This window comes from Xylocopa sonorina, chromosome 10 (assembly GCF_050948175.1).
Source record: "Xylocopa sonorina isolate GNS202 chromosome 10, iyXylSono1_principal, whole genome shotgun sequence".
NCBI classification, from domain to species: Eukaryota; Metazoa; Arthropoda; class Insecta; order Hymenoptera; family Apidae; genus Xylocopa; species Xylocopa sonorina.
The window spans coordinates 10,020,872-10,041,117 of NC_135202.1; the positions used below are offsets into that span (position 1 = coordinate 10,020,872).

At 45.0% G+C, this 20,246-nt stretch overlaps 4 protein-coding genes across 6 annotated transcripts; 3 read left to right on the forward strand and 1 right to left on the reverse strand.

The window, feature by feature from the left end:
• Positions 1 to 236: 236 nt before the first annotated feature.
• LOC143428591 (uncharacterized) lies at positions 237 to 2,348 on the forward strand. 2 transcript variants are annotated; one of them, XM_076903591.1, is made up of 5 exons: positions 237 to 305; positions 594 to 816; positions 896 to 1,109; positions 1,211 to 2,035; positions 2,109 to 2,348. In XM_076903591.1, exons 2-5 carry the CDS (start codon positions 629 to 631, stop codon positions 2,346 to 2,348), a joined length of 1,467 nt encoding a protein of 488 aa, XP_076759706.1. In that variant the 5' UTR covers positions 237 to 305; positions 594 to 628. The 2 variants fall into 2 exon arrangements, with proteins under 2 accessions (XP_076759706.1, XP_076759704.1); XM_076903589.1 differs by lacking the exon at positions 237 to 305 and having other exon boundaries at positions 321 to 816.
• Positions 2,106 to 4,176, reverse strand: P53 (p53). 2 transcript variants are annotated; one of them, XM_076903592.1, is made up of 3 exons: positions 4,002 to 4,176; positions 3,527 to 3,749; positions 2,106 to 3,372 (listed from the first exon to the last, which is right to left on the reverse strand). In XM_076903592.1, the coding sequence occupies exons 1-3, from the start codon at positions 4,082 to 4,084 to the stop codon at positions 2,647 to 2,649; spliced, it is 1,032 nt and encodes a 343-aa protein (XP_076759707.1). In that variant the 5' UTR covers positions 4,085 to 4,176; the 3' UTR covers positions 2,106 to 2,646. The 2 variants fall into 2 exon arrangements, with proteins under 2 accessions (XP_076759707.1, XP_076759708.1); XM_076903593.1 differs by having other exon boundaries at positions 3,527 to 3,724; positions 4,002 to 4,143.
• Positions 4,177 to 4,487: 311 nt separating this feature from the next.
• Nelf-a (Negative elongation factor A) lies at positions 4,488 to 7,477 on the forward strand. The gene is made up of 6 exons (XM_076902994.1): positions 4,488 to 4,725; positions 5,076 to 5,508; positions 5,590 to 6,003; positions 6,120 to 6,298; positions 6,375 to 6,474; positions 6,553 to 7,477. Exons 1-6 carry the CDS (start codon positions 4,492 to 4,494, stop codon positions 6,783 to 6,785), a joined length of 1,593 nt encoding a protein of 530 aa, XP_076759109.1. The 5' UTR covers positions 4,488 to 4,491; the 3' UTR covers positions 6,786 to 7,477.
• Positions 7,478 to 7,714: 237 nt separating this feature from the next.
• Tpx-3 (thioredoxin peroxidase 3) lies at positions 7,715 to 9,120 on the forward strand. The gene is made up of 3 exons (XM_076903594.1): positions 7,715 to 8,044; positions 8,150 to 8,370; positions 8,553 to 9,120. The coding sequence occupies exons 1-3, from the start codon at positions 8,000 to 8,002 to the stop codon at positions 9,010 to 9,012; spliced, it is 726 nt and encodes a 241-aa protein (XP_076759709.1). The 5' UTR covers positions 7,715 to 7,999; the 3' UTR covers positions 9,013 to 9,120.
• The last annotated feature ends 11,126 nt before the right edge of the window (positions 9,121 to 20,246 follow it).

Genomic DNA, 20,246 nt, shown 5'->3' on the forward strand with positions numbered 1-20,246 from the left:
GTTTGAAATCTTTACATAAAGAGATCTAGGTTGAGTTAAATTAGTATTAAACAGATATTTGTGATTATTGTACGTAAATGCGTTAATAAAGAAGAACTACTCTCGTATGTACATTCATTAATCATTCTTTTTGGCTCATAACTGAAGCATAAGTTCATTGATAAAAAGAAAAGCACATTTATTATATTTATAAAAGCAAGTATCTTTCCAAATTCACGTTCACATTAACGTTGTCGAAGTAAGAGGGAAATAACAAAGCTACGATTCTCGCAGAACAAATGTCAAGGACACGAAATTAAGTGAAGGTAAACAAGTAAGAGTTCCACCTTGTTTAGAGAACAGGCTCTCTCAGTTTCACTATCGCGCGGTTCACGTCAGGATCAAAAATACAATAATCAATACGAGAATCATGTGATAATGAATTGAAACAGACGAAATGAAAAAATTGTTGGTTTCGTATTTGAAGAAGCTGGTTCGTGCTTTACGTTAGTGGCCTAGTAAATTACACGCATTTAAGCCATAAGTTTAAAATTAGATAAGAAAAAATTCGTAACAAAAATATCAAATAAATATGTCTGTCACATCTACTTCAGAACTTATAACTGAAGCTGCAGGTGTTAAGATTTACATGACAGAAGACAACACATCGATTAATTCAGCATTCACAGGAAAGATTTGCGTAACGTTGAAGAATCTAAAGGAAGCTAAAATACTTGGAAAAACCTGTGGGTTTCATCTGACAAAATCAAAATGGGATCCTTACCCGTGGATAAGCCACATTGAAACTAATAGTCTCGCTGATATCGCCGGCCTCAAGTAAGAATAATAAAATAATATAGACGCACATCGCAAGCAAAGAACATAGGTAGAATAAATTGTTTCATTCCTATTTTAGAGTTGGCGACTGTTTAATTAGCGTCGATGGAAAAGACCTAATAGGATTAAAAATTAAGCAAATAGCAGCGCTGGTCCATCACTACCGCGAATGTGATTTAAAATTGTTTGTTTGGAGATACATTAACGAAGAAGAACGGAAAGAAACAGGAATTGCTGTGAGAGGGCCATTACCAGCTGTGGCCAGCAAACTTGCGAACGCAGTATCTGAAGTTGTGTGTAATCTACTGCAGAAGAATTTTCTACCTAAAACATACTTTTATATACGTATTGTATAGCATAAAAATGATATATATAAATAATTATGGTTATTCAGGTACGAGCTTTAGAATGCCCAATCTGCTTAGAGAGTTCTCTACCTCCAGTCTCACAATGTGTTCACGGGCACATCATTTGCGTCGGATGTAGACCAAGGACAGCTCGTTGTCCAATTTGCAGAGTCAGATTAGGTCAAGGCAGATGTTTACTCGCGGATAAGCTTCATAAAATATTTTCTGACGTTTTTAAGATGAAAGATAATCTGTGTAATAATGGAGAATATCGCACACAAAATCTACGAGATCGGCTTTTCGGGAAAAGTAAAAGAAAAGAAGTATCACGAGCAGAAGAAAAAATTAATGGTACAAGTTCAAAGGCTTGTCACTTATTATTAACTAAATTATTTCGTGGTGGATTGGAGAAAGCTGCTTCAGCAGATAACTTAACGACAGTTTCGAACGCAACATCGACCATAAATGCTGCGTCGACGAATAATCTAAATCTTGGGGAACACTCAAATTTCTACGATCGAATAAAATCTGCGAGTACGGGGGAATTGTCGAAAGAAACGTTAAAAAATGTTAATACTCATTTACAAATCAATGCAAGTACCGACAGTTTAACGTCCAATGCATCTTCTGCACCAGCTTGGGATGGTTCTACAGACTCCATATCCAGCATTCAAATAATGTGCCCGCTTTCAAAGCAAAGTGGCTGCAAAGATATTATTACAACTGATACAGTATTAGAGCATTTGAGTGGAACTCATCAAGCACTACAAGTTCATTTTTACTCTGCTTGTGCAAAACTTCCAGTACCTCTTCCATTTGGTTCAGAAGCTGTTTACGTACTGCATCATGGCGAAGATCTTTTCTTTTTTCAGGTACATTTCTATATTTTAGTAAAATTATCTACTTTATTGTAAAAAAATAGTGGTCAAAATTATAAATACGCAGCATGAAGACGAAACTGTTTGGATCAGTAGCACCACAGGAAGAAATATTACATGGCAATGGAGTTTATATGGTCAAGGGGAAAACGGTACTGAGATAAAGATGAGAAGAAATGTTGCCAGTCTTGTAAATCCTGTGGTATTAACATCAGAACACACTGCACCCTTGCCAAGCGCTTTGTTATTACACTCATTGGACATTCAGCTCATCAAATGTCATTCACACGAACAACTGATATTATAACATATATATCTGTTATAAAAAATTAGTAAAATTGTTTATTATTATATTAAAAATTAACAAATTTATCGCATTCTAGTATAAAAATTTGATATGATATCACAATATTAATAAAATGTTGCTTGAACAAGTAGTATCTGGCATGCATTATAAATGAGCATGGATCCCCCCATAGATTAAAATGTAATTATTAAAATATATGTTGTTAAATTCGTAAGATATACGAATAGATAACGTTAAAACATATCTTTGTTTCTTAAAGCCTATATGTGAAAAACAGTAAATGCATATAAATACGCCGTTATGGAGTTTTACGTAATATGTCATCCATGTATGGTTTGAAAAAATCCAGTTGGCCAGTTCTTGCAGCTTGACCTGCCATAATATCATATGCATACTTTAACACAGCTAAATAATTCTCTTTGCCAACTATATTTAACTGAACATTAAACACATGTGTATCACAGGAAGGCATCATCTTTTTCCCAACTGGTATACAAAGTTTCCTTTTTTTTATATCAGGTTGATTCTCTGTCACTTCAGCTTCCTCTTTCTTTTTATCCCTCTTGGGGCAACTACATACTCTAACAGGTAGTCTCCGTCTACCCAGAATTCGTCTGTTACGATCTTCCAAAGTGAATATTAACTCTGTCGGTCTACGATTCATACCAGACGGACAACTATTTTTACATAAAAATTTGAGACATATTGGCACATATTGCGATCCAGGCTGTGGTCTGTTAAGAGGTGTTACTATGGACAAATGTTCATTTCTTTCTTCATACATGGTTAGGTGATGTGTACACCGAACCACATGTTTGATCACTCTTGGCTCTACATCTCTGTTACATGGATTATTTGGTGCCATGTGATTATGACATCTTCTGACTGGATCGCTCGCGTATTGATCTAAACTAAAAACCATGGCAGTGCGCAATACAAAACCATCCTCAGGTGGTTCCCATTTAAAACGTAACGGCAGTGTTTCTTCCATGTTAATAAATACTTTTTTTAATGTTTGAGAATACTGAATAAAAAAGGTACTCATAAATAATTGTTACTACTGGTATAGTCATCTGTTGATTTACAAGTGGAATAAGTATTCCGTATAAATCAAAAGACGACATATATATATCATCTACATCGTCTATGTGTATATCACCAGTCAATTATGTACTTACTACCCAATGTTTACTTGAATCTTGGTTAGCCAACGATACTTGAAAATTATAATGACCGGCAAATTCTTCTTTGACTGGTATCGCAGGATCGGGTTCATGGAAATACTGTCCATCCTCCTCTTTTATTTCTTTTTCCTCTTGTATATACTGTTGTTGGGTTAAATTATATTTCTCCTCCATTTCCTCTTCTGTTATATTCTGAAGCCAACGTGGTACGAACCCGCTATTTTCGTTGACGCGACACACAAACAATGCATTTAAAAACAAAGGGATTTAAAATGCATTAATCCTTTTCGAGTTATGACTGCTTGCAACGTAATACTAACGTTAAAATTTCTTTCCTTTTTTCGGAAAAGTCAAATTTATCTGTTAACAGCTTGCAAGTTATCTCTCACCTGCGGATACAGTTGTCAAAAGCTCGAAAAGGGTTACACTAAAGCGACAAAGAATTCAGTAGTCAAATTGCGTTTCTTACATATCCTTCATCAACAGCTTGTAATCTTCCTCGGGCAATAAATCAGACTCCTGCGAGTCTGAGAATCCATTCGTAGTGGTCATGTCCCATAAATTGTTTGCTAATCTTGTCAAAACAAGCCTACATCAAACTCAAATCACGATGCGGCAAAACAGTCGCCATGTGCAGAAGCGGGAAAATCTTTTGCCAAAATAATGATCGATTTTCAATTTCCTTCGACCGGTTTTACAATCGTTTCCAACGCATTTTTCAACGGAACACCGATACCGTTTCACTGCGCGAGATCGAACAATATTTAACGTCGCGGAGGTTAGGTTAACGACGAATAGTTGCACGACAGGTCCATTCGAGACGATTTGCAACAGAAATTTTCGGAACAGAGCGCTTTTCACAATCGAATGCGCGTCTACGAGGTGCATATTACGTGAACGTGTGTCACGTTACTTTATGGCGGGAATAACATGTGGCGCACCATGGTAATGTACGTCAAATGCTGGAAACAAACGACTCCAATATGGCGAATGTGAGGGACAGTGATACGTCGTTGTGGCTTCATAACAAGCTTGGAACGTCAAATGATAGTTGGACTGGAAGTTCAATTTGCTCGCAATTGAACGCAGAGGTATTGCGGAATATCAAAGATTGTTTTCCAGACCTTCAAACGCAAGTTAAGCTCAAGTTACTCCTCTCGTTTTTCCACATACCGAGACGGAATGTCGAGGAGGTAAGGCTGTTTATTTGTTACTTAAATGTTTAAGGCGCGAAAAGTGGGGGGACATTCTCTTAAAATACATGCAGAAAAATTCGCGACGGCGACCTTAATACGTTGAATGCCTAATAATTATAACACGCGACCCACAGACCTGCTATTTATTTAGCTTTGTTTAGGTACTTAATGTTTTTGAAACGTTTAGTAAAGCGGACACGTTTTATATGCAATTAACGTTGATTGTAGATGGTTTGTTTACGCGATTTTTTTACTCTAACGTGATGCATGGTATATGCTTTTCGTTTTCTGTCGTGTCTTTCTTTATAGCACATGTTTTTATTGTATAATTCTGGTATGTTGTGCAGTGGCGTGGTGAGTTGGAAGAGATCATCGAGGTGGCATCGGTGGACAGTGAATTATGGGTGTCAATGTTATCCGAAGCGATGAAAACGTTCCCATCCACGGGTTCTTTGAATACAGACATCACGGACTTGGAGGAGCACAGGCCTATCTTTGGTGATTTAGTCAATGACTTGCGGAAACTTTTGAAAAAGCAAAACGACCCAGCTATGCTTCCATTGGAATGTCATTATCTAAATAAGACTGCGCTTACATCCGTTGTTGGGCAACAACCGGCAGCGGTGAAGCACTTCACTTTAAAACGGAAACCAAAAAGCGCCGCGTTAAGGGCAGAACTGCTTCAAAAGAGTACAGACGCTGCGAGTAATTTGAAAAAAAGTACTGCTCCTACGGTGCCTGTGAGAAGTAGGGGAATGCCCAGAAAAATGACTGACACGAGTAAGCTAATACTTGTGATTTTAGTTCTGGCTTCGAAAGATGAAAGCAGTATAAAAATGCAAAGTGATATATTATTTTCAGCTCCCTTGAAAGGCATTCCCAGTAGAGTTCCAACAAGTGGTTTTCGATCGCCCTCACTCACGAGTTCGTCAATGTCTAACAGGACACCCCTTAGTAATAGAATGCGAAAAGACGGTGGTATTAAACTGTTAGACATCAATGAGCAACCACTCGGCCATGCTCAGGCGAAAAAACGAAAGAGGATGATAGAATTGGAGGAACAACAGAAGAAAGTTGCAGAAGCCCAGGCGGCAGCTGCTGCCGCCGCATCGACGGCTACGACCACGACAGAGACATCGACGACTCCAGCATATGCTCAGGGATTACCTTCCATAAATCCACCTGTCACTCCGATCACGCCAGTGGCATCTGTGCAATCTTACGCGACACCTACTACTCCAACTGGAGTATCTTCAGTACCAACACCTCAAACGTGTACGCTTTTGTATAGAGTATCGCTGACAGACAATTGTCATGCGTCGTGTTATCGAACATTTAGCATATGCATAAACGCTTAATGAATGAAAACTGATCAAGTCTTTGTTACGTAGCTACAACACCGAGTACACCTACTACACCGAGTACGGTTTTACCTGTTGCAACGTCGACAGTTATCACACCGGTAGAAAGTACACCGGTTGGAGTACAAACAGTGAGACCAGCTCAAACGGTTACACAGATTCGTATACAAACTACCGCCGCGAATACGAGAAAGGGATTGTCTCTTACGGTACGTACACATGTATATAACGTATGCAATAAAGACAGAATTTGTAATTGCGAGATTTTATTTTTTATGCGCCTAGCGAGAACAAATGTTGGAGGCACAAGAGATGTTTAGAACAGCTAATAAAGTAACTCGCCTGGAGAAAGCTCTTATTCTAGGTTTTATGGCTGGCTCGAGGGGTAAGTATCTCAAAACTATAGTACACTCTATACATTTATGTAATGTTGTGCTATTAAAAATTCTTCATTCTTCTATAGATAATCCTTGTCCAAAACTGGGCAATATAGTCACAGTAATGCTTTCGGAGAACATAGAAGAAGTGACTCAGACCGACGGAACGACGGTGCCAATGTTAGTCGAGACACACTTCCAAATGAATTACACAAATGGCGAGTGGAAGAGGATAAAGAAAAATCGGCGGATCGTTACAGAAGAATCAACGTCCGCGACAACCCCTGCTTCAAGCGCAACCGCAACGGCTTCCAATTAAAAGAAAAGAAAGAGAGAGAGAGAGAGAGAGAGAGGAGCAACGTTTTCGAATCATGAATACATAGGTCAATGATTTTGTCGTTGTTTGGATGACGGTTAAAAAACCGTTCTATAGATAGCGAAAGAATTCGAGTGCACTGGGCACGACGTGGCCTTTGTGTTCTATATGGTGTAAGCAGACTCGTGTATCATGTTTTTAGTATTAAAGCTTCAAAGTACGATGTACATGTTAAAAGTTACAGACTGAAGAAAGCTTGTGTTACTGGGCAAAAAGGAATATGTAAAACAAGAACGTCTGTGTTCTCGTTTTCCAAAATTCGCAAGTGGTCAAACAAGAGATGCAACTGTTTTTTTTTTTTTATATATTGGAAATGATATATAAATGCCATCTTCGTGATAAATTTCATACATTACCGGAAGTAAAAATCTCAATTTCTAACGCGCATCTGGTTCCACCGACAACGAAGAAATTTTCAATGATTTAAAAAAAAGTTATATGCTATTTATGAATAGATGGTGTGATAATTTTCGTTGTAAGTGAAACCAGATATTTTTAGTTTACAATGCTGCGATAAATATACATAATTTGAATTTATATATGCATATAAAAAGTATATGTTTTCCCATTAAATAAGAATGAAAACACAAAACTTATAATATTGTTATTTGAATAAAATATAGTTATATTGATTACTTCCTGATTTAATTAAATAAACACGCGTACCTTACCGATCGAACGGAGAGACGGCAACTGCTATACTTTAAACTGATTCGAGATATTCGATCATTCCGTGCGATATATCGAAATATTACGATTTCAAAGATGAATTTTGAATTTTTGAATTTTAAATTTCACTCCGGCGAGTGTCGCCCTCTAACACTTTGCTAGAAGGATACGGGGTTTAGTTACATCAGAGCGAGCTGTTGAGAAGAATTATTCTCTGAGTAACGATTTATATTCGAATGAACTAGAACGTAACTGAATTAAATATAACAGATTCAACGATCTGTCGCACTGCGTTTTATTAAAATGTATTATACGCAAGAAAAGTGAGTTATATAACCTCTTCAAAGACCCCTTATAAATATTAAAAAAATTTGCGTTTCATATTTACTGCCGAGTGAGGTAATTCTGCTCGTTACTGTGATTAAAACATTCGTTTCGTCCGCTTAAATATTGGTACGTTGACATAACCAATCATTTATACATCAATAATGCTTCGATTGTTGGTGTCTTTGCGTCCACAGGCTTGTAAAGCGGTAAGTCGTTTAACCTAACTTTTACTGCGATTCGTTGCGATTTTTATTCATATTCACAAATCATTGAACATTACGTACAGGATTCATTGAATGTCATATTTGCAGATATTTGCTGGATCAACGTTGGCAAAATCTAGGCATCCGACATTAGTGGAATATGCTCGCAACTTTTGCACCGGTAGCAAACTCTTTTCCTGCCAACTACAGATTCAGAAACCTGCGCCTGAATTTTCTGGTACTGCCGTGGTCGACGGTGATTTCAAGGAGATAAAGCTTAGCGACTACAGGGGGAAATATGTGGTTCTTTTCTTCTATCCGTTAGACTTGTAAGTTATCAATGTATGAGCAACATACATTGGAATTCTAGAAAGTTTCTGTTATCTTTATGAAAGGTCGTTATAAAGGTCAATATATCATACGAGATCTTTTGTGATATAGTACTTGCTCTTCTAAAACGAATATCTTCTACATATTTTCATGAATACAATCTGTACTGTTCTGTTTCCAGCACATTTGTTTGCCCTACTGAACTGATAGCGTTCAGCGAAAAAATTTCGGAATTCAAAGCCCTGAACACGCAAGTGATCGGCGTATCCACGGATTCTCACTTCAGTCATTTGGCGTGGACGAACACGCCACGAAAACAAGGCGGACTAGGCGGGAATTTGGGTTATCCTCTTCTTAGCGACTTCAACAAAGAAATATCCATTAAATACAATGTCCTGCTCCCAGACTCTGGGATAGCTTTAAGGGGTCTTTTCATCATAGACAAAGAGGGAATACTGAGGCAGCTCAGCGTAAACGATTTACCAGTGGGCAGAAGCGTGGACGAAACGTTAAGGCTCATCAAGGCATTCCAATTTGTCGAGAAACACGGAGAGGTCTGCCCTGCGAACTGGCAGCCAGACTCCAAAACCATTAAACCAAACCCAAAGGATAGCAAGGAGTACTTCGAATCAGTTAATTAAGCAACGAATGCAAACACTTTTCTATAAGCATATAAAATGTAATGTACTATAATAAGAGATGTTGTAAACAAGTTATTAATATACATCCTGAAATATCTTGAAGATAAAGCAGCGTGTTCTTTTCCCGTTACAGTCCACTGACTCTAACACTGTACTCTAGCTCGTACACGAAATTTTCCTAACTATAAGATCGAGAGATTGAAAGTGTGCGTTGGGTCCCTTCGGTTGAAAGTAAAGGGCACGAGGATTCGCGGTACTCGGATTGAAAGTAAGAGGGAGAGAAAAACGTGCGCGAATGCTCTGTCGTGCGTACGTGTGTAATTCAGAGGGATCCAAGGGGAGGTTCTGGAGAGGCAGTACTGAGAGAAAAAAAGAGAGAAAGAGAGAGGGAGAGAGAGGCGGGGATAACAGCAATCTTGTGCCGGTTAATTTGATTCTTTGTGGCGATGCAAGTAATAGCGCCCAGGTCAAATCTCTCAAAGTCCGTTCCGGATTACCCTCTTTTTGCGCGCGTTTTCCCAACAAAAGCACTTCCCCTCGAATTTATGCATGAATGGAGCAGACGGTATCGGACGATTCGATTATCATCGCTTAAGCAATCACAGTATAATTTCTCCTATAAATTATACCATCCGACATTTTCCGCGAATGTAAAAAAAGAGATGAGAATGTTTGTCGTTAAAGGAAACAAGGATACATATTGTTTCTTCAACTGTGTCGCGAAAGGTTCCTCGCAACGAGGAGGAAGTTCCTCCGCGTGGAAAGAGGCGCTGGTCGATATCAAAGAGGCTGGGTGTCGGAAAGGAGGCCGATTCACGGATCGACTTGGGCGCACTCGCGATGAATTTATAAGGGAGAGCTTATTATTTCGCGAAGAAGATACCGACGCGGGTGACGCCCCCGAAAGGGAGGGATAAAGTAACCAGAGAAGAGGGTCGAGGAGGCGGGCGGAGTATAAGATAGACCGGGAAGCGGGGAAAAACTGAAAAGCGACGCCGGAGATAAACGGCTCATCCTCTCTCGCCCTACAAAATCCAATCCTGTCCTTTGCGGGCCGAAATCTCAAGATTAAACATATTCCGTCTCCCCCGTTTCACCGTGATGCCGTGGATTAACTCTCAGACGTTCAGACGTGGCGCGTCGTGATCGAATGGACCGTCTATCCATCGTTTGTCAAGTAATCAAAAAGTTCAGACACGTGTTCGTTTTGCTTATTCCCCTTATTGGCTCCTCTGAGATCTGCTATCGTCATTTCCTTGAAAAATATATACTTCACTAAATATAAGCATCCACTGGCTGATTATTACAACATACAGACGCGCGATTAACAGAAGTAGAAGTATAGGGGATGATGATGGACGACGGGGTCCGAGCGAATGCTGAATAACTGGCGTTGAAATTGCGGTACCGCTTCAAAGTACCATAAAGGAGCTTACGGATTAAATCGCCGCCACAATAGACAGATAGATATTCCCATCGATTCCTCCCGTTCATCCGTTGGAAAGTTTCGCGAAATCCAATTACACTTCGGTCGCCTCCGTCCCTCCTCGCCCGCCTCGTCCTCGCCTGCGATTCCTTTCGTTGTAACGATTACCGATCCACCTTTTGACGCTCGCCGATTCCGTACTAATATCCGTATCGATTAAGAACGAGCGTGGATTACGCCGTCGCCCAGCGAGCGCGGATTTCCCTCCTCTAATCGACTCTTTCCTAGTAGCCGTTCCTATCGCCGTTGGTTTGTTACACCCCCGCGATTGTTGGGGCTGCGACACTCTACGGCTTCTCCTTCTGATTGTTCCTAGCGTTACCGCCGTAACCAACGCTTAAACGACCTTTACATTCGTCTCGCTTGTAGCCCCACTAGCGGGGCTTTAGCTTAGGACGTTAAAGGCCGTCTCCGCGTTACTTTGGGCCGAAGAAGAAGACGACGAAGAGGGTAAGGAGAGAGCGAGCGAGAGAGAGAAGACAGCCGACTAACCGGTCGCTTATTGTCGCCAGAGCGATCGAAGCGAGCGAACGCGCGCGTCAAAGAGCATCCCTCTATCGTTTCCCGTGAAATAGAACTCGCTCGTCGCGGTTCGAGCCACCCTTTTCTCGCCCCGCCGTCCCCTGCTGCCCTCCTCCGACCGTTCATTTTTTCTCCTTTCACCAGGCCCAGGGTGGGGAGAGCCGTCTAATAACCTCCCAGTCGAGGGGTGGAGGGCTCTGCTCGCGGAAAAGGAACATTTTCTTAAAGGAGCATTCAGAGCGCGGCTTGATAGGCGGATATTATAGTAGCTGGGGGTTTACCCTCGCTGCCTGGGCCCAGCTCGCGGGAGAAGGGTGGCAAAGGAGGAGGGAAAACGCGCGGTGGCGCGGCCACGAAAACGTCGAGACACAGAGCGAGAAAGACAGCGACAGGAGTGAACGAAATAGGTAGAGAGAAAGAGAGAGAGAGAGAGGGAGAGAGAGAGAGAGAAAGCGACGCGGTGTGAGCCGGGTTGCGTGGCGCTAGGGGCGGGGGAGCGCCAAGGGGGATGCATCCATCCATATCCATCCCAGGGTGGCTACTGGGGCTTTGATTACTTGTTTTAATCTTCCGACTGCCGACTGGGCGAGCATCTGTCACTCAAAATCCGTAATTGCGCCCGCTACCGCGATGTGCTCTCGTCCGACCACCCCTACCCCACCCCTATTTTCCGTGGTCGTTGATTCGCGGCCAGAGCCCGCCCATGGTTGCCTACGCCGTAGGGGCTGGCTTCTTGCTTTGAGCGGCACGCCGTTACTTTTCTTATTGCTCGTTTAGCACTTTCACACTGGTTACGCGGGCTGGCTGGCTCCCTCTCGGTTGCGACAGGACAGCGAGAGGGGCGCGTTTTCGGGAGGCGATCGGCTAATCGGATTATTCGTCGCTGCCTTTCGTCGAATTCCTCCTCCTGCTCGATGCAACGGTTCCAACGGGACGGGACACGCTCGCTGCGAGTCTTTCCAGTCCCCGTGAAAGTGTAGGTACACGTACGTGCACGTGTTCGTCGGATCCGTTCGCACGCGACGGGACATCAAGGACCATTAAAAGCGAGCGTTTCCATTCAAACGCTTCGATGCTGAAGCATCGCGGAAAGAATCGACCGCGTTAAAGTAAACCCTCTCTAATCCCACCGGTTAGCATCGAATCAACCAATCTCCGTGAGTCTCCGCCGGTCAGCAAAGGCTCCCTTGGCTGGTCGCCGAGTTAAGCGCGGGCTCTTGCTTTCATTTCCCTCGTAAAAACGTCGTATTTAGCGGTCAGCGGAGAAACGGAGAAGCGGGACCGTCGAGCGAGACAAAGGTGAAAGGGGAGGAGAGGATGGGGGAGTGAAAAAAAAAAAAAAAACGAAAAAGAAAAGGAGAAAGAGAAAAAAAGAACGCGGGGGTATTAAATGAACGAACCCCCTCCTCCGTCCTGTACCGCGGCCAGGCTGTCCGACGAGGCACCAACGAGGCAGCCCACCCTATCCACTTACCGCACGAATGGACGAGGTGGTCATCAGATCGATGAAAAGAGATTCGTGACACAGCACGGTGCGCCGGTGCACGCTAAAACTGGCCTGGTATCGGCGTTGGCCTACAACGAAGCCAATCGGGCCCCAACCGGGCTGGAAAAAGAGCGCGGAAGAAGAGACGGGGGTTGCGCTACCACCACCGAGAGGGTGAAACTACAGCGGAGGCAGCGTGATCTAATTGTGCCCACTAAAACCGGATCAAAACAATACACCGCGCACGGGCTCGCGCTCGTTGCGTTTAGCTAAATGTGTCTTTTGTCACGTCCATTGCCTATCCACCGTTTCGCGAATTAGACGACAATGCCCGGCCCTACTCGTTGTTTGCGTTCACCAGGCATTGTGACCAGAGTTAACTCGCCGCCCGCGCACGTCAAAGCCCACTTAATGCCGTCTTTAATCACAAGCGAACTCGATGTTCGTCTCTCGATGACCGTTTCGGGTCCATCGAGCTTCGCAGACTTCTCGTTAGACGCGGTATAGTCGGAACGGAAGAAAAGAGAATTTTAATTCGTTAGCTCGTCCGGGTACAGTGGAACCCTCTTGTGCGATCGTTTTTTTTTTTTCGCTGTCTTTCTTTCCTCTTCCGTTGAAACACGACGCAATCGTTCCTTCGACCGATTTAATCTGTCCGATTCCACCCCATCGCAGACGGCGCAATCTCCGACGATCGCGTGAGCAAGAAAAGAAGAAGCTACCTCGCCGCTTTCCGGCCGTGATTCCCGCTCTCTAATTGTCGGAGTCATTCTGTTCCTTTCACGAACAACGGAACAGATGCACCGACTTTGTGCTCGGGAGGCCGCGCACGGGGGAACCAGGGGGGTCCCGTGGGTCTCTCGGGGTTATTTTCGGTCGATTATCCGGGCGGGGCGCGGGGGATTCAACCCGCCTGGATGGTTTCGGCTGGCGAGCGAAAGAGTGTACACGAGCTAGACGAGGACTCTATTAGTGGGCTTGGGAGGGTGGCCCACGGACGACTTAATTTTCGTCTTCCGTCAGCGTCGACGGGCCGCGTTTGTCGAGCGTCCACGCGTCGCGTCCCGAATCGAAACTGGTCCCCGCCGTGGCCCCGATCCGATTGTTCCGCCGGTGCCTCGTCGACGAGTCGCCGACACGCGTTCGCTCTTTTGTGCTGCGCTGTTTTATTTGACGAAGTAATCATCCCTCGGTCGGGGGGGCGGGTTGGAAAAATAATCAAACGAAATCGTCCTCGAGTATTTCGTTTCACGCGAACACTCTCGCGATGGTCGTCCAGGTCGACAGGGTTTTACGATACCCCGTTGAATTTCGAGTTCGGTTACGCGTATCTCAATTACGTCCTGTTAAATTTAGTCCTGGAATTTTACGATATTTCGTTACGATTCAATTAAGAGAATGATCGTGCGGGTGGTAGAAGTACGTGGAATATTTCAGCTAGCTTCGTTGGCGTTTCGAACGGAAGCGTCGCGATTTTCAAGCGGCGACACACGCCGCTCTGCAGAGGAGGCCGCCCTTTTCTATAACTATAATTATCCATCGCGGCTCGTTGTCCTCGGTCGTGTTCCGCGGTGAAACGCGTCGGGAAAGAGATCGCACGCAGCAGCAAGAGTAAATGGATGGGATGAACCGGGGCGAAAAAGGGTGCCTTTGAGCCGGCGAGGCCGTTGCTGCCAGATTAATTAACGAAGCGCTCGCCCGGGGTCCGGAAAAGGATCAACAACTCCGATACCGGGATACCCGCCGAGCTAATAGACAGGTGGCCCTATCTGCTTAACCATCGTTTCGCTTCTGGATCGATCGCTCGATGGCCGCGGCAATCGCGAATCAATCGCTTCGACCCCTCCGACTGGTGGTGGCTTTCTTAATCGAGGGACGACGGCGACGTCTGCGTTATCGTGTTGTCTTACGACCGCGATGGAAACGGATTTTCAAGTCCGTAGATATTTTTCTTTCGTCTCTCTTAAGATATTCGTCTCGAGTAGAAGAATCCCTCCGCGCTGCGACTCTTTTGCCACCACCCCATGCACTGGTCCCAGCGAATTATTCGAAGGACATTGCTCTTCTACTATTGCTGTTTGTGGAATTTATCAACGATCCATTGGCAATTTCGGAAATCGCTTATTGAGGATTGCAATTAATTACGCAGAGAATCGAACGATGTGACCGAGGGGGCGAGGGGGGAAACAGGGGTCGGGAAGGTGAATTAAAAGATATTTTAATGCGCGTATATCGAAGCGTAACGTAAACTTGTATAGCCGTGCTCGTATGGTATTTAATCGTACGCCGCTCGTTCTCGTCTCGTTTCCTTTCTCGCAGTGTATCGACGCGATAATCGCATAGTTAATTGCTCGACTCCCGGCAATTGCAATTATCGCTCGTCCTCTGTGCGCTGAGGGTAACATTCAATTCGCGAACGAACGTCGTAGTTCCTTGTCGATCGATGAAATACGTACGCGTCGAACGGGACGAACGATCGATCGCAGCGTTGTCGAACATTGCGATCAACTCTGCAAGATCGCTGACGAAAGTTCGAATCGTCCGGGGTTAAAGATACACTCGTTCTAATTAACTATCGAGGATTAAATTGAACGGATTCAGAAAAAAGGAACGCGATACGAGCTTTATTCCCCTCCCCTCGCGATGGAACGGGGAACGGAATCGTGTCAAAGGTCCGTCCATCTAAGTAATTACCGGAGCTTAGGAGCGTCACAGTTGGTCTCAACTGGATGTCGATTAAACGCGAGATAAGATACAACTGCTCCACCTTTGCACGGTTCGTGCGCCGTTGAGTAGACTACACCTTTTCACAATGCACCCTTAATCGAGCGCTCGTCTGTTTAAACACGCGAGATACTCGAAAGCAATCTCTCATCTATCGTTGGCAAGAGTTCGCAAGAGTCATCGAATTAAAAAGAGGATCCATTTGAGGGTGAATCGGTGAAATTAAAAAAGTAAAGAGAGAGAGAGAGAGATTATTAATAATCGATCTAGGCGATTCTGGTACGATTCAATTAACGTTGTCGACGCTTGCGAGCATCGTCGCGGTCGAACAAAAGGCAGGAACGACATTTAGCGAAATCGAGCGAAGCCACAGGTATGTCGATTGAAATTTCATCGAAAGGGTTGATTAGCGCTGCTATCCGTATTAGTCCCTGCTCGCTGGTGTATTGTGAATGGTAACACGATCACCAGTGCATTGTGCGCGGGCAACATATGCGACTGGAAACGGGCTCGCGATCCACCCTGGGCGCTGGCCTCTTCTCTATGGAGCCGAAAAACCGGTCGAACGAAGAACGATGTACCTCTCAGCGAAACGTAGGGAAAGCGTGCCGCGTGTTATTTCGAACAATGCCTAAACGTTACCTTGGATCGCGTCCCAAAAGGAAGTAATCTGCGCGGATAGGAACAGCGTGCCAGAAAAAGGGGTGAACGGTGGCTTAATTCGCGAGCAAGTGGAATTCGACCATTTCCAACAGTCGACTATTTTCACTCGCTTCGATCTTATCGAGACAATTTAACCGACACACATGCAAAGATTGACTGGCGTCTCTTTGGAGGGACAGTGTCTCTTCCAACCGACCCCTCGATTTGCAATGAAAAAAAAAGAAGAACATGGAAAGAAAGAAGAGTTGCGCGAAGCTATCGAGGAGGCAGCGAGCAAGTGAACGCGGTTTGTCTAAGGACAGACAAGTAGTAAAGTCGCGGGTTGGTCACGACGCAAGTAGGACCAGTGGTCCGGGGCCGTCGTCGGTCGCGCAGAAGAGGGCCGCTCCGACACGACGACAAAGCGTGGCAAGTGGAAGGAAGACGCGCAGCCCTCGAGCGAGGGAGCAAAGAGAGGGAGTCAATGGGTATAAGCACTAAGCACGTAACTATAAAAGGAGCAGGGGGTTGCGAATCGTCGCTAGATTAAAAAGAGGCTCCCTTTTTCGCTTGCTCTTTTATGCCTATGCGCCGCGCCCCACACGCGTCATGCGCCTCCGATGTCTTGTTCGCGTGTGCGCGCGTGTGTGTGCGTATACACCACACGTACACGAATACATCGGGGCAAAGGGAATCCGTACACGCACGCACGCACGGCCGTCTTTTCTTATGCGTGCGTGTACGACAAGCGTACGGATACACGCGTTCGATATTCTCGCGACCGTTCGCTGTAAAAAGCAATTCGATCTGGCAGGCGCGGTCTATAAGCCCTCCCCCTCGTTCACCCCGTTTCTCCCTTGGTTCGCTTTTGGCGGCGCAGCCTCGCGACCGCGTCAATCTTCCTGCGGGATTCGACTTTCAGTTCGGATGCTCGCCTCGTCGTATGGAAATCGGCCGATTTTTAGTCATCATCTCTCGTGGAAACCGTTCCGTGGATGAAGCATCGTTCCACGACATCGCGGTTCTCCGTCGCGATAAAAATGACTGTATCGCGTGACGGTGATAATTAAAATTTCATCGAGATCTACGCTCGACGGGACCCTCCGGAACCGCATCGAGGACCCACCCCTTGTCCTGTCTCGCGCGACGCGGCTGATAGCTGAACATTCGAATTGGATTTTCCACCGTGGCACCTACCCTCGAATTTCTGCAGTTCCACGACGGCCCGTGTCACCCCTCGCCAGGCGAGAAAACAAACGACTTCTGGCGTTGATTCGCGCTACCTGACGAGCTTCCAATCGAGAGGCTCACGCTGGCAGGGTGTGGCCGCTTGGAAAGCGGTCGCCCGGCTGGCACCCGAGGTCCCGATAGATTTTCCAAAAAATTATTCCATTAGAGTAATTGTCGAGAGGTTAATGCGGCGGTGGGTAGATAATAATAGTCACGAAAGAGGATCGCGTACGCGATAATGGCCGTCATAAATTGGCGCGTGTTCCTCGCTACGCTGTGCTGCCCCGCGAGGAGGGCGTTCAGAGGTGTATCAAGCGTCATCTGCGTGGTCTGTGGGGTTTTTTTTTTTTCTTCTTCCTTCTCCATCCAACGCGCAGCTGTCGCGAAGTCGTTCGCGCTTTATCAGGCTGTTTAATTAACTCGATTAGCCGGACGATGAAGGTTCGTACAAATGAGCCAGCCTTCTGCTGCCGCGGCAATTAAGCCACGGACGCCTATCGATTGTGTTTCATCGCGAATCACGTGAATTACGCGGCGCTCGCGCGAACAACGTCGACGACGTTACCGCGTGTACTTAAACAGAGAGAGAGAGGAAGAGGGTGGGTCACGCGATTTCCTACTCTCGCGTTACGGGGAACCAAGTGTGTCCCAAGTTTTAATTTACTAACGACCATCGCGTCCTCTTTTTGCCCGCTCGACCATTACGAATTACTGATTCCTTTTTGCAATCCTGCGGCCGATAGAAATGGCGGTTGATAGAGATTCGACGAGCGTCGCAGTAGGTACGCGTTGGAACCCCGTGGTTTCCGTAACTCGTGTATTCTCCGGAGAAGCACCGGCCTCGACCCGATGTTTTGATGGCACGCTCGAATCGATCACGAGATTTGTCGACGGACACCGACAGGCTGGCTTCTGGAGAGGGATAACTGGCGGTTAGGGGAGCCTCGTGTTGGCAATGGTGCGTCTATGGGCTGGTCGATGGTTTCGAGGCCCGTGGAATTTATGGAACGTCCCTTAATCCTATTCGTCGGCTATTTTCGGCTGGTGTTGCGGTTCCCTCGACGTCGTGTCCTAATTTATTTCGCCTCGATGCGATCTACTTTTCCGTCTTCGAGGTGTTCTTCGCGCAACCACCCTCTTATTCCTCTATTGCTAAAAAAAAATCGTCGATTTCCCTTAAAAGGTGATAATTTCACCTAGTCTGGCGACAATAGCCCAATTTCGTCAAGGGAACTCCTACGTCACGCCTCGAAGAATTACCTGGAGCGCACCCTAAGCGAAGATTCGAAAAAAAAACTCGAGGCAGGGGTAATGAGACCAATCACGGGAAGGGCGATCGATGAATGGATCCTTTGGAAGATTTCGTGAGCTCGCCGGTGTAACACGATCGTCACTTATACGAGACCTCGAAGGACACGGGCTTCGAGACCGTTGTCATCCCCTTACGTGTTAAATTACCCTGGGAGGGAAGGAGGGCAGGGTGCATGGAAGCGGCGGCGGGGATGCAATTCGACTCTAGATTGCAGCCGACAATGAGTCGGTGAATTTTCGATCCCCAGGACAAACAGGATCCCAACACGGCCTCCTTTTCTCTCTTTCTTCGAATCACAGGGATCTGAATTCAAAGGGGGGGCTGTTTTCGAAGGCTAATTGACAGACGATGGGGGGGATCGTTTTCGAAAGGTGCGAAGATCCACGTTGTACGGCTCGTATGAAACGGGCGTATATACGAAAGGTCGAGTGAGGCCAGCGATGTTGAACAGGCAGTTGGTTTGCGAAACACACGTGAGCGTTTCATAAAAAAAAAAAAAAAATAGAAAAAAACTGTGAGCGTATTTCTTTTTTTTTTTTTTTGCTCTAACGCTTCGCTGAGTGGTAGTTACTCTTGTCTCTTGATTCATTATTCTGTTAGATTCCAGCATCGTCCTGTTTGATAAAAGCGTATTGTTTACTCCAGAGTTTATGGAAAATTGAAAAACTAATTAATCCCCTTTTATTTCGGCATCGATATCGGACATTCTCTGTATTTCAATATTTTCTTTGAACAAGAATTTCATACGTTCTATAATGAATACACGGTTCCGCGAATGATATCGGAAAAATTGTGCCAGCTAAAACACGAAATATTACCCGCGGGCTATCTTACCCGTACAATTTGTATATTTGCCGCTAATTACGATTTCTTTCGTCGCGCGGCGCATTTTAAAAGATAAATTCGGACACCGCAAAGCAACGGGGGAACCGCGTGCATTATAAATCGTCGAATGATAAAATTCCATCGAGCCGGAATAAAAAGCGATTCGTCAGCGAGCAAGCGCGACGATTCAAATCGCGCATATTTCGATCTGCAAACATCCGTCGGACATGAATTTACGATCTAATAATTGCCAGTAATTTATTCAGACCCGTTCACGACAAGTTACTCCCTGTCGAGATAAATACTCTCGATGTTAAAGCGGCCATCGTTAAATCGAAAAAAAATTTCCTGCCATTTGACGACGTCACGTCGAATGGAAAGAAACAATTTTCCCTCTCTTTTTCTCTTTCTCTCTCCCTCTCTGATTCGCCTGCTCCAGAAGCGATATCGAACGAATGGCTGAATTTTCCGATCGGCTTGTTAGCGATACGGAAACGTTATTCCGCAACCGAAGGTAACGGGGGTGAACGAAAAAGAAACGATATCGAAATCGATCGATCAGCTGCTGCTCCTCGCGGGTAACGGTTGTTTCATCGCAATTACCGGGTTAATGAGTCGCTTTAAATATTCAATGCCACCGCTTATTAACGCCGATATAAATCGTGTTTAATCAGCCGAATCGCGTTTAATCCACCCACGCCGGTTTCCGGCCACGCGGAGCTAATACACCTTCGACGTCTCGATTCCTCTGTCGTTCTCCCTAAACGAGCTTTTTCCCTCGATCCATTCTTCCTCGATCTCTGCAGATACATTTACCTCTCCAAGTGCTTAAACTTTCCTCTCTCTTTTCTTTTCACAAACATTCGAATCTCTTTCGATTTTCGATGCTCCTCTCCTTCGCGTCGCAGCATATTCCCCTGGACAAATACACCACGAATGGCTGTTGGTTAATCTCGTTTACATCGAGCCGCTAAATCGATAAGTCTAGGGTAGAATAACAATTTGTT

Excerpts from the sequence above, each read along its gene's own strand:
- LOC143428591 (XM_076903589.1), top strand. The coding sequence starts at position 572 with ATGTCTGTCACATCTACTTCAGAACTTATAACTGAAGCTGCAGGTGTT. Across the intron at positions 817-895 it reads GCTGATATCGCCGGCCTCAA|AGTTGGCGACTGTTTAATTA; the intron begins GTAAGAATAATA and ends TTCCTATTTTAG. Across the intron at positions 2,036-2,108 it reads AAGATCTTTTCTTTTTTCAG|CATGAAGACGAAACTGTTTG; the intron begins GTACATTTCTAT and ends ATAAATACGCAG.
- P53 (XM_076903592.1), bottom strand. The coding sequence starts at position 4,084 with ATGACCACTACGAATGGATTCTCAGACTCGCAGGAGTCTGATTTATTG. Across the intron at positions 3,750-4,001 it reads AAGCTGTTGATGAAGGATAT|CGGGTTCGTACCACGTTGGC; the intron begins GTAAGAAACGCA and ends CAACGAAAATAG. Across the intron at positions 3,373-3,526 it reads ATTCAAGTAAACATTGGGTA|TATTCTCAAACATTAAAAAA; the intron begins GTAAGTACATAA and ends TTTTTTATTCAG.
- Nelf-a (XM_076902994.1), top strand. The coding sequence starts at position 4,492 with ATGCTGGAAACAAACGACTCCAATATGGCGAATGTGAGGGACAGTGAT. Across the intron at positions 5,509-5,589 it reads CAGAAAAATGACTGACACGA|CTCCCTTGAAAGGCATTCCC; the intron begins GTAAGCTAATAC and ends TATTATTTTCAG. Across the intron at positions 6,475-6,552 it reads TTTTATGGCTGGCTCGAGGG|ATAATCCTTGTCCAAAACTG; the intron begins GTAAGTATCTCA and ends ATTCTTCTATAG.
- Tpx-3 (XM_076903594.1), top strand. The coding sequence starts at position 8,000 with ATGCTTCGATTGTTGGTGTCTTTGCGTCCACAGGCTTGTAAAGCG. Across the intron at positions 8,045-8,149 it reads GTCCACAGGCTTGTAAAGCG|ATATTTGCTGGATCAACGTT; the intron begins GTAAGTCGTTTA and ends TCATATTTGCAG. Across the intron at positions 8,371-8,552 it reads TTCTTCTATCCGTTAGACTT|CACATTTGTTTGCCCTACTG; the intron begins GTAAGTTATCAA and ends TTCTGTTTCCAG.